General features: G+C 39.9%; 1 protein-coding gene across 1 annotated transcript in view; it reads left to right on the top strand.

Moving 5' to 3' along the window:
• The window catches only part of trip4 (thyroid hormone receptor interactor 4), a 79,144-nt gene that overhangs the window by 22,576 nt on the left and 43,753 nt on the right, over window positions 1–12,815 (top strand). The window contains exon 12 of the mRNA XM_063483288.1: window positions 10,339–10,441. Coding sequence (XP_063339358.1) covers window positions 10,339–10,441 — 103 coding nt within the window. The remainder of the gene's footprint in view (window positions 1–10,338; window positions 10,442–12,815) is intronic.

The raw sequence follows: 12,815 nt of genomic DNA, 5'->3' as shown, positions 1-12,815 counted from the left end.
TAAAAGAGTCAGCTTTTTAATGCTAGTAACATCTGTTATTACATTTGATGCATTAATACATTTGCACAAGTGAATATCAAAACTGATGTACAGGAAGGAAGAGTAAATACAAAATGCTTGCTGTGTGAACTGTAGTTCTTATTGTGAAGGCTCCATTGATACATTTTTATATTTATAAGGAACATTTAAGACATATGCACTTATTGCTGTTTTTCACTTTCAAACAGAAAAGCTGTTTGTACTTGCTGTTTCATTCATTCCAATCAACACCTCTTTGTTGCTCTTTCATCATTTTAAGTTTCTCTTAATGAAACTCAACACTTCCTGCAGATGTTTAACAGTAAATGTGATGTGAAAATATTTTTTTCTCCTCAACTGCTGGAAGGTTTTTAATGTCAAACAGATGAAGGCGCGACTTTGAATTAACAGCAAACGACAGATGGTGGCAAATCAGAAAACATGGAGGATCCCTGCTAAACTACTGGAATTGTTTTTTGTAAATATTAAAATCGTCTCAGTCTTTGATGGCAGCAGCAGCTAAACAGCCGCACCTCATTGTTGGTGCTTTACTTCAACAGTGATGTAGATCTTTGCTGAAACTGCTGTTGGGTAACTTTTTAGTTTGATGTTCTAGCATTTTTTGTGAAGCGCTTTGTGATATTTATCTTGGAAGGTGCTGTGGAAATAAAGTTTTACTAGACTGACATTTTCTGAAGTTGCCCTTTGTCACAGGAGATGGTTCATGTCCGCTACATTCTCATTGGTAGAAATTCGCATTCTAGTTTGGGTAAGGATGCTGCCTAAACAGTGTGCAGGACGCATAACTTCTTCACTGTGAAATGATAAAACCATTACATCTGTACTGTGGAAGTGGTGGGTAAGGAACAACAAATGCCCAATGTCCATCCACCTCCTGTAAAAAAAAGTAATATCTAGAGAACTTCAGGGCTGAAATGCATTTGCATTTGTGGAAAAATGTTGTTTTCGGGCCGGGGCTGGGGTCTTTCTGTGTGGAGTTTGCATGTTCTCCCCGTGTTTGCGTGGGTTCTCTCTGGGTACTCCGGCTTCCTCCCACAGTCCAAAGACATGCAGTTAGTGGGGATAGGTTAATTGGAAAACTCAAAATTACCCATAGTTGTGAATGTGAGTGCGAATGGTTGTCTGTGTCTATATGTTAGCCCTGCGACAGACTTGCGGCCTGTCCAGGGTGTACCCTGCCTCTCGCCCTAAGACAGCTGGGCTCCAGCAACCCTGAAAAGGATGAGCGAAAGCGGATGGATGGATGTTGTTTTCTATTCAAAATTATTCCACCAAACAATTTTGGTGCAGTTATGAAAACAGTGACTGTAAAGCTAATTGATTCATGTAGTTTGTCCTATGGCCTAGTAGAACCTTGGACATGAAACGCTACATGTATTAAGCCTTGTTTATAATGTATACCCTGGGGAAATTCCTCTCTGCATTTAACCCATTCGCTCAGTGAAGCAGTGCCATGGAGCACTATTCTGGGGGTGTTTGTGGTCCATCGCACGCATCAGTCAATCAAATGTAACTGAAGGAGACTGTAAGGTGGCAATTTTCTTTTCCTGCAGAGATGCTGATGGATTCCCAATTGCCCTTCGATAACAAATTTACTTGTAGTTTTGGTGTGATGCACATGTGAGAATCTTTTCATTTTTAACGTAGTTGGATGCGCTTGTGAAAAGAAAGACTTAACCTCGATATAGCTGCTGTTTAACTTAAACTTTAATGATGCATAAACTAGCACTGATCACATCAACTTCAACTTGTCGGCCCTGCGAACGACCGCTGCACCTGGCTCAAACAGTCTCTCCTCCACAGATTCCTCATTTGATCTATGAACCCTAACATTATGGCTAATAGGTGTAGTCTCCCATTTCAGTGCAGCTTGCCAATATTGAAGAACCATTTACTACCTAAGAGGCAAAGAATGAAAGCATGTTCTTGGTTTTTAACATTAAATTCATTGTTGTAGACAGGGGCAGTACAAAAGTGACCTCCTGCAGACTGCTTTTAAGCTTACATGTACTTGGTTTCCATTTAATTAATTGGTTCTGTCACACACAAGGTGGTACACAAGCTTTAAAACTTTACCTTTAAACACCTATTTTTTAAATACAGCTCCCTGGACAGTGTTAAATCTGGTATAGATGTTCATACGTGTGTCTAATTCATGTAACGTTTCATGTCCAATCTAAAATTCACTATCAAATTAAACATGTTCTGTCGACTTGTGAACTAATAAATAGAAGAAAATATCAAGGGCCATTTTCTGCTGAGCTGATTATTCAAACGTATTTAGGGCTTCACACCTTTGATGACAATCTTGCCAACAAAAATAAGGCTGCATGCCAACTTTGCGGGGAGAAAAAAACAGGTTCCCTTACTATGACAACAAAACTCTATGCTCATGAGTTTGCCACCCAGTTTAGGCAGTGGAGCGGAAATTAGTGCATTTCTGCGTAGAGAAATGGAACATTGCCAGCTTTTCAATCTTATCTGAGCACCTATTGTTCACCGCACTAGTCCTCAGTTGTTAGAAGCTTGTAAAGAAAAATTCATTCATCGCTGATAAATCAGATTTACAGGCACTGATATGCAGCTCATCAGTTACAGATTTTAGGATAGAGACAGAAGTAGTCACATTGGTGCTACTTGGACTTTTACAATCTCAGTGATTGCTTATTGATAGACCATTACAGTATATGGGATCCTTTAAAATTATTTTGAATTTATCACATTTATATGTTTGTTTGTTTTTTTTCTTCCTTAATTAATTTTTTGAAACAGAAATGTAACAAGACGGCATGAAAACAAATTGGCACCGCTCATGATTTAATTCAGTTAAAGCTCTACTTATAGAGCAAGGAAAATGTACAATTGTGTGTCTGTGTTTGTGCAGTCATGTCTGTGCAGTTTGATGTCTTTGAATGTCTGTGCTGCCTGTATGTGCTCTGTTCCTGTGTTGTTCGGCGATGGAAAAACAAATAACACACTTAGTGCGTGTAAAAGGCTGAAAAGCAGTTTGAGTACAAGTTTCCTCGGGGCAGCTGCATTTGTTGGCGGGTTAATGAATGCCAGAAACAGGCTTGTGTTGTTTGGGGAACACAATAGATTAAAGAACGATTGGCAAAGGATTGCTGTTGCATACAGTTCCCAACAACACCCTTTCACCTCCCACATGTAGCCCATAGCTCAGAGACAACCCATCTGTTTCTGCATTCCCAGGGTGAAACCAGCCTTGACAGAACTGGCTAAGCAGTATTTCAAAAGTGTCCTCTCAGGGAAGATGCAGTTGGTTTTGTGTAGTTCCCTATCTATCAGAGTCTCTGCCTCTGTATTCTTATTATCTGTCTTTCTTCCCGAATCGTATTCCTCATTTTTACTCTCTGGTCCCCCTCCCCTTCCCATTCCCCTTATTCCACCCTCCTCATTTTTAAAAGCCACATGCTCCCAGCCCGTCTGGCTCAGTTGCACCCTGCCAATGAAGGGCTTTTTATTGGGCTGAGATTGAGTGCAGCCAAGCAGGGCCTGGCTAGGGCTGAGGCAGGGGCCAGCCTCGCAGTCCCCCAACCCCTCCCCCTTTCACTGCACAGCCCACTCCACATGCCTGTTCTGGTCTGGCCCTGTCGCCCAGAAGGAGATTACTTGTCTCTGCTGCCCTTAATTGCCGACAGCAGCTGAAAAGAGCCAGAGAGAGGGAGAGAGACATTGTAGAAAGAGGAGAGGGAACAGTGTTGGCTTGTTGAGCTGTTACTTGACAAGCTTGGGCTTAAAGGTTTGTGTTCCTGCTGTCAAATCCTGACTCTGTTTTAGCTGTTTTTATTAAGATGGATGTTGTTTACTTAAAATGCTGATGCTAGCTCGTGGTATTTGGACTGTATTTTGAATAAATAGTACAGTATATCGAACGCAGATGACTTGTTGAGGAAGGAAAGCTGATAAAGTACGTGTGTGAAATATAAAACTCATAAACCTCAGTCCATGTTACATTAATATAAAGATGTGTGGTAAGAGCAGTGGGGTCACTGTGCCCTCTCACTGCCCTCTAAGCCAGTGTTATTCTTTTATAGCCAAAGGCTTCCTTCCAGCAGACCCTTTTTACTTTTTCCAATGAACTTGTGAATTTCATATTATTGCACTTGGTTATTGTTGAATCCCCTCCGGCTTGATCCCAGCAAATTAAATAGTGGGCAGTTTATTGAACTGGCAGTCTCTGAAGAGGCTGTGATGCTTTATGAATTTTTCACCTCTTCATTTTGCTGTTTAGTATGTTATATCAGCCTTCATTCAGCTGTGCTCCTGTTAAATATTTTGAGTCCATATTTGCAGCATGTTGCCTGCTTAACTCCCACACATCCCACTTCAGCATGTACTTCCAAAGCATTGCAGTATGTCTAGCTTGCAAATAAAAAGATGTTTCAGTTTGTTGGAGCCCTGTTTTTTATCCTCTGGCACAAACAAATGATTAAACAACCTCTGTGATGTTTAAATACCCATTTTTTATTTTGTAGACAGCTGTGCATGAAAACAGTACGCCAACATATAACAGACCTTACATTGTCAGCTCCTTGCTACAAAAATGGAGTCCGCTCCGATTGAGCCCACGTGTGAAAGATCAGAAAAATATTAGAGAACTCAACTGTGTGTGTGTGTGTGTGTGTGTGTGTGTGTGTGTGTGTGTGTGTGTGTAGGAACTCTTGGTTGCCTTCTGTGTGCTCTACCTAAAAGCCACCTTTTACCTAATTCAAAAAAAGAGTATTTCTAATAGTAGAAAATTGTCTCAATGGAGAGCAATCACCTGTTTCCATTATATTTGTCAAAAAGCAACTCTGGACATCATCTGTTAAAGCAGTTAAACGTAAAACTGCCATCAGGAAACATCTGAGGGGAAGAGTGTGGTTGCTGGCTGTTGCTAAGTAAGAAAAAAGTGTATGATGCTATACTGAAAGTGTCCTTGTGATTGTTTTGGTTGCTAACAGGTTGCCATGGGATTGCCCGTAGCTTGCATGGAAAATGCAGACTCGTCTACAACCAGTAACCAGATAATCGCAGAGAAGTAGAGAAACAGTGAACATACAACAGAAACAGGCAGTGGAGAACATCCAGGGCAAAAGCTGTGCCATTTGAATGACGTTGATGTTGTTTGCAGCGGAAAGGCACAATTTTTATTTTGAAGGTGAAATTTCTCACTTTCTGGCTTGGTTCACAGCTTTCAAAACATTGCTCAGTGTTTACAGACAACATTGTGTGCAGTCAACTACTAACCACAACACTCGCGAGAAGGTATTTGGTGCACTACCAGTTTTTCTCAGCAACCGCTACCAACTAGTTCGCTAGGGTAAAATATGTATTCCTAACCAGAGGTTGCCAGCTGTCATCAACTGGTCTCTAGGTCTGTGTAACTCATGCTTTTGTCTGCAAACTATTGGGCTAAGATGTATATAGAAGGATTTAGGAATTACTTGCTGTGTTGTACCACCTGCTCAAGAAGCTTGTGCTTTAATTTTGGTGAGTATAATTCTAGTATTTCATAATTCTGTGACTTAGCAGTGCCAATATCTGTGTGTGGGTAACACCATATAGTTTATGAATGCAGGTGGCTATCAAAGCTTGCTAACCTTAGCTGATATCTTAACAACCTCTCATCCAGATATTATCATTTGTGTCTCCAAAAAAAGAAAAACCAAACATGGCATCAGTTAAAACACTAAAGTTGAGGATACAAAATGTGGAGTCCAGAACCTTCTGGGTTATTAACATCACACCAGAAAACTTTCTTCCATGTTGAACACATTAAGCAAAGCAAAATGGCTGCAGTTAGTAGCTTCAAATGAACTGTGAAGATGTGAGAGTGACATCATTCTTGTCTCTGAGGGGAAAAAAATAATAAGTACACTTCCCAAAATGTCAAGCTGTTGCTTTAAGAGTGCTAACCAGATGATTGAATTATGCACACTCGGTCTGATCCACAGCTAGGACAGTGGAGCTGCTCTTTTGTTGAAACACTGGCAAGAATTATCATCAGTTGTCACGCAGACAAAGTCGAGGTGTGTTTGCATCCACCTTTTCAAAGCGGCGTGGAACGCAGCCATGCAGCGGACGTGCACTCCAATGCTGAACGCGAGTAAAATGTCAGCTACGTTTGTGACAGAGCGGAAGCTTTTTGTCTCATGATTGAGTAAGCCAAGTAAATTAGAGATCAACTAGTGATACACAATTCGAGCTGAGGCATTTGAATGCAGCTGTACACACAGGCCCTCAGATCTCTCCCCATGTCGAACACATTAGGCAGTCTACCCAGAATGCCCAAGGGCTGTAAGCATGACCTACCATACTAACAAACTGACTCACTAACGAACGAGTGTGCCACTGTGAGGTCACGTGACAGTCACCCACGGTGTTTTTGTGTAAATTCACTTAACAGTTTCCTAATTCAATACCTGTGTTTAACTTTAATTGTATTTGTAAGCAGGTCCACTCAGACTACATTAGATCCTTCCTGATGAATATGGAGGGCTTTAGAAAACCTTCTTGTCACACAACCACAACGTTTCGTGCCCTTTTGATTAACGTGGAATGGAAACAATTAAGTGGGGGAGGTAGTGAGGCAAAGCAGCACATTCAACAGCTTTAAATGCTAATTAGCTAATGGAGGATGAAAGAGCAGGCAACTGGCAGGGTCTCACATGAGCACACTCGAGCACTGGCTGCAGCTAGGCTCGTTTCATCTGAATTCAGACCACCACCATTTTGTTTCCTTGAGTACAACTAACAATACAGCCATCTTGTGTAACGAGAGATTTCTTTTTTTTTGTAATGATCTTAAATGCCTCTGTGCTTCTTTCTTCCTTTTGAATCTTTTCTTATTCCCAATTTTTATCTCTCACTTCTTAGTTGTGATATATTCTTCTTTTATCTACCACGTCTTATGTAATTATTCTAAGATCACAGAATATTCTCACAGGCGTTGAAGTCAAGTATAGTTTTCCTTTTATGTGCTTCTTATGCTGCAGGCAGCCCACTTATACACAGAGATAAACTCTTTTCACTTGTGGCCCAAGTCACATTGTTCATCATGCTGTTAAAGTGATTTTTTTTAGATTATTGCTCCTTGTAGTCTTACTCAGACAAAAAAGAGCAGCATGCCTGCACAGTACTTTGCATCTGCTGTGTGAGAAAGTGGTGTGTTAACAATGTTAGAATAGCGAAGAAGATTACCTTTCACAGGCTCCATTATTGAAGGATTTTGGAGCTTGTTTTCCTGTTAATGTGATAATGACCACTGCAAGCATGATGAATGCGCTCTCTTTCTTCTATACAGTTTTATTTTTGTCTTTGTAGCACCATTTCACAAAAGTGATCTCAAGGAACTTTGTATTGTTGGTAAAAAGCTGCAGTATTAAGCCATTTTCACACATGCAGTGCAGCCCTGAAAGTCCTGCAGAAATAACCTGATGAACACAAATGTTTAATGTAGCTCCGTCAGACATTAAACAGCCTTTAACCTGCCAAGTTCGTAGTCCATGTATCTGATGTGCACAGATGAGAGCGTGCCTCTAGGCTAAAGTCTGTTGTGTTTGCAGCTAGTGAGTGGTTTTCCTGTGTTCTGCCTCCTGCACTCTACCCAGGCAGCTCTGTCGCCTAGACTTAATGGATTTTGCAAGTATGAAAGTGTAAAGTGAGGGAAGGGTGTGTAAAAGGCTCTTCTTATGTTTCAAGGGTTTTAATGTGTTTAAGAATCATTTCTTGAATTTCTTAAAATTGGCGTAAATATTGGACTTGGAGGAGCTTAGTTAGAGTGATTTGTTTTTTGATGTTCACAAATGTCAAAGGGAACAAAATTATGAAGTTAAAGTTTCATGTCCAAATAGTTTCGTACATTTAATAACACTATAACTAAAACTAAACAACAAAAGGAATATGAAAACCCAAAAAACTGACAATACTGATTTTTGGTGCCTTTTATTTTCACATGGATGATTCAACCATAAAGCTTTAATTATAATTGATCTCCTCAATGGAACCATTACAGGGAAAATACTTTGGCAGGATTTAACTGAGACTAAGAAGAAGTTTCCTTTGGATACTGCCTTATTTGCAAGAGGTTACTTCCTGATATAAGAGTGTCTCTTCCCAGTCTCAAAACAGGGATCTTCCATGTGTTAGGTGAGTGCGTTAACCACTACTGGTAGGGAAATGTTGCTTACTTTGATCCCGTCATAGACAGTAAAGAAAAATCATTTTAAAAGTGTGTGGGCCCACCTACAAATTTTAATTGATTGTTTGTTCACAGTCAGACCCTCCTCTCCTCATCATATTCAGTGTTTTGCAACCAAGATGGCGATGGCAGAAGCGCTTATCTCAAGGCCTAAGAACACAATTTCAGAAACCCAGGAGTGACATCACTGTAGCTACATCCATCTTTTAAACCCCACTTAGTAAGGTTGTTGTATGAACATAGGGAACGCCTAACTTCAGAACTCAGCTGTATCGAAGGATAGGATGAAGTCCAACTGTGCAGCGTTTGAAGTTTTTGCTCTTTTAATTTGTTATATAACTATTTGTGGTTGTGTGCAAAGTGATGTATGGGCAGACTCTAATTGGAGGACTGTTTTCTAAATCTTCTAAAGTAGAAAAATGTAGTTTGGAAAACAGTCCTGGTCCAGTAGCCAAATTACACATTAGTGTTGTCTTTCACTTTCCCTAAGAATGATGATTTACAACCATCTTATAGCCACTATTTAATACTCCATATTAAGGAACCATAGGTATTTTATATAGAGAGATATTTTTAGAGGTTTTTTTAAATGAAAATTGCTCATTATTATTTATTAATATAATTTATTATCATTTGGTTTTGTTTTATTTTTCTGTATGCTTCACATTTAAGTTTAGTGGTTCACACCACAAGACCAAGACGTTCTGAATGTGCCTAAGCCATCCCATAAACAAAAACAAAGAAATAAGCTCCAACACCTGTGCTTCTGGTAGTGAAGGAACTTCTTTGGCACACAGGAATAAGCTACCAACAATTTCCATTGTTGGTTTTGATGTTTCCATATCTCCAACCTTGTCCCCTCGTTCCCTGCGCCTTGTTTAACCCCTGCAAAATTACAGATAATTTTGTTCAAGGACAGTCAGGAGAATTTTCCAACGGGGGAATCTAATTTAATTGGAATCACTGTGTCATTTGCCATAGGAAGGGAGCAATCAAGGGGCTCTTTCAGGAGTGTTTACATATTTTATCACTCAGCCGTGAGTGAGATTCATGTCGACATGGGGTTTAATCAGAAATAAGCATCTCTATCATCTGTCCCCAGTTTGCAGGGACCTTACAGATAGGTTGCAGACTCTGTTGATTTCCTTTAAAAGCCCCAAATTTGTCACAACCTTCAGTGCTCCTTTGAGGGAGATAGAGAGGCTGTGAATAAGAGAGGGGGGGGGGGAGGGAGAGGAAAAAGCATGCTGTCATGAAAAGAGCTGCTTCCTGGCTGGCTAGATGCAATCATGGGCACTATCTGATAGTGCTGGAGGAAATTGGATGAGCTGAGAACTGTTGGCTGCCTGTGATGGGAAAGATGACTCCTTTGTCACTGTGTCAGTCAATTCCCTACTCTCACCTGAGAGACCAATCAATAACAGAGGGAGAGAGAGGTTTTCTCTTGTCTCTTGGCCTCTGTATGCTGTGGGCTGCTGTCACTTATAGGCTGTAAAACGCCCACTCAGGAATGTGCTATAGCATGTGAGTCAGATATGACACCCATAAATATGTTATGGGTGTGTTTTAAATGTGATGCATTTCTGTAGATTTGGAAGAATGTGTTTGATTTTGAAATTCAAATATTCCGTGTCTTATTAATAAATGTACACAAATATTCTATACATCTTTCTTTCTTTCTTTCTTTCTTTTTTCCAATTGATATTCATTATTTTCTGTTGAATAGTATGTACACACAACACTGCGTCTGAAAAAGGAATTTCTTGCTGGTTGTCATATATTTTGCGTCGTCTTTACTGCTCACAAGTGCTGCAGCTGCTCTCATTAGCGACTGCATCATTACATGTGCAATTATAGTGCATAAGACCCAGCGAGACTCATAACTATCAGTTGCTGTCAGGCCCGTAGTATTACATCAGGCATGGAGGACAGTTTGCACGACGTAGGCGTATAAACAGGGACTCACTGAATGATTCATAACTGTAACACTGTCATGAGCGCCAACATATTTTCTGTGCACAGTATTGACATGCTAGTCCTGTGTAAGACGATGCTAAACTGTTCTTTTCGTTATCCCTCCCCCACCATCCCTGCAGTTCCCTGATACCTGTGAGGAGTCTGCTTCTCCATTCGTCTTCATCTGCACCAACCCCCAGGAGTTGCTCGTGAAATTCCCCATGAAAGGGAAGCACAAGATCTGTAAGTCCTGCTTCTTTCATGTCCGGGGAAGTGGAATGGATGAAATTAGCCTGAGCTAACTAAGAATTGCTTTCTTTTTTTTTTCTTCTTCTTCTCCTTTTTTTTCAAAATCATCTTTAGTATATATGTTTACACCTATTCATAAAAAAGACAGGTGAAAGTGATAATGCTACACAATTCACAACTACTATATTGTCATTAATAAAAACAAAATTACACACATGGACACAAAGCTCACACACACACACACACACACACACACACGCAGTTTCTCTCTGAGAGCCATCTGTAAAGACAGGATTTTGCTGTCAGGTTGCCTGGGGGACTAGCTAGGTCTGGATGTGCAATGTTGTTGCTGTATTGTGTGATTTATAAGAGAGCTCAAACACATTTTCCCTCTGCTGCCATAGCTGCTACTGCAAAAATGATGTACCTGCAAGCTCCTTTGTTAATATTTCTAAACCCTCTAAAGACTTGAGAGGATTGTTTATGCAGCTGTGCCTCTCTCAGATCGTTTGATATCAACGGAGAATTCTTTTTGAGATTCTTGAGATAAAATGTAGCAGGAGCCATGACACCCCCCCCTTTTTTTTTTTTCCTACAAAACTGGATATGATTGCCTTGTCTCGGTTTTTGTGAACATAATGAGCAGTTAAAAATGGCTTTGGAGGTGTAGCTCAGACCTGAACATCAAAGGATTAAATGAAATTCTTGTTAAGTAGGATGTCAGCAGGTCTTAAAGAAATTATTACTGGTCTGGAGGGTTTTAAAAGTCTACTTTTTGTACTGAGTACTTTTAAAGCTCTTTTTGGGGGGTTGTTTTGTTTGTCTTTCACAATTCCGCACTTTCCTGCCACGTGAAGTGGAAAAAGGCTTGTGTACGCCTGTTCTTTTATTTTAATTTTCACATTTCAGTGAACCTAAACTGATGCTCTTGAATAAAAGGTCGAAACGTGCTGACACATTGTTATAGGCTTGCTGATGTAGACGCAGATTGGAAAATCTGGTCCTGCATTATTTAAACTGACTGTAGGTTGCGGTTTATGAATCAGCAGTTTTCTTTTTATTGGTGACTAAATAAATATGGCTTTGTTAAAGTTCCCTGCTGGAAATTATAACCACTAATAGATTTCATTTTCTTAATTTTAACGGTACCTGGAGCCAGATTTTTTCCCTGCTACAGCTACATGCACACATTTGTGAACAGTCTGAAATTGCTAATAAAATATAACCTGAGCTTCGTTCAAAAAGATACGAAACCAAACTCAGAAGACAGTCATGACAAAATGGCCAAAGCATGTCAGGACTTGGATTTAGAGGCTTGTATAATGTAGATATTTCCTGCACAAAAGTGAGGAGGAATATTTGTCCTAAAAATCTTTCAGTTCATCGATATTTCTGGGACATCTTGATTGAACAGACCTCTTTGGGTCATGCTGCAGTTTTTTTTTCTGGTTTTATTCTGCTGAGGTTTGTTCTCAGCTTCATCCCATCTTACTACCTTGAATTTCCCTCTGCTGCTCAACACAAATGTGACTGTTTTCTATTAGAAAGATGTCTTCAGCAGCTGCCAGCAACTTGTTGTGGTCTTTTGCTTGCCCCAGTTTCCTTTAATGGCCTTTTTGCATGCTGTTAACAGTATTTGACTCAAGCAACTTTTGCTCCAAGCTGTGCTTTATTCGGAGAAAAAGCAGCCTGCGTCTTTTCCATTTTATTTGTTCTGTCCTTAACATCCGTCACTGGATTTGTGTGTCAAACACTGAACGTTGCAGGTCTGAATAATAATCCATCACCATATCCTGCCTCTTACAGAAGACACACACTTTAGCAAGCCCTTAACCTGTGGTCTGTTTTAAGACATTACGTTTCTGTTACCCATAAAGAAATGTCTATTAGGTTAATTTTATGTTGTCATGTCTTTACCTGCTGAGATATTTGACAGTGTAATAGTCTGTTGTCAAGGTCCCTTCCTGCTTTGTTCCAGCTCATGCCTAATTTGCCATATCTAGACTATCCAAACAGTCACAGATGTTTGATGACTGTTTAGTCCAGGAACATTAGCACACTTGATCTGCCTTATCTCAAATCATTTTCAAAGACCCAATAAGTTATTTACATTAATATAACCTAAAATGGGCACAGACATCAGGCAGTGTCATATAATGTCAAATAAAAAAATGTAAGTACACAAAAGTTATTTCATCGTGTACAAGGTCACTTTACCTATCTCCTAATTACATTTTCTCCTTGTTTGTAACACGGAGTATTAAAGCCATGCATTACTGGCTCATGTTATACTCTGTGTAACAAGATGCTCCCAGCTGTGCATGTTAGCTCGGTATTTTAAATTGGTTATCTTGACCTACATAGTCCC

This window comes from Pelmatolapia mariae, linkage group LG1 (assembly GCF_036321145.2).
Source record: "Pelmatolapia mariae isolate MD_Pm_ZW linkage group LG1, Pm_UMD_F_2, whole genome shotgun sequence".
In the NCBI taxonomy this organism is placed as follows: Eukaryota; Metazoa; Chordata; class Actinopteri; order Cichliformes; family Cichlidae; genus Pelmatolapia; species Pelmatolapia mariae.
The sequence above is the reverse complement of the archived record's forward strand: the minus strand, read 5'-3'. Positions and strand labels throughout refer to the sequence as shown.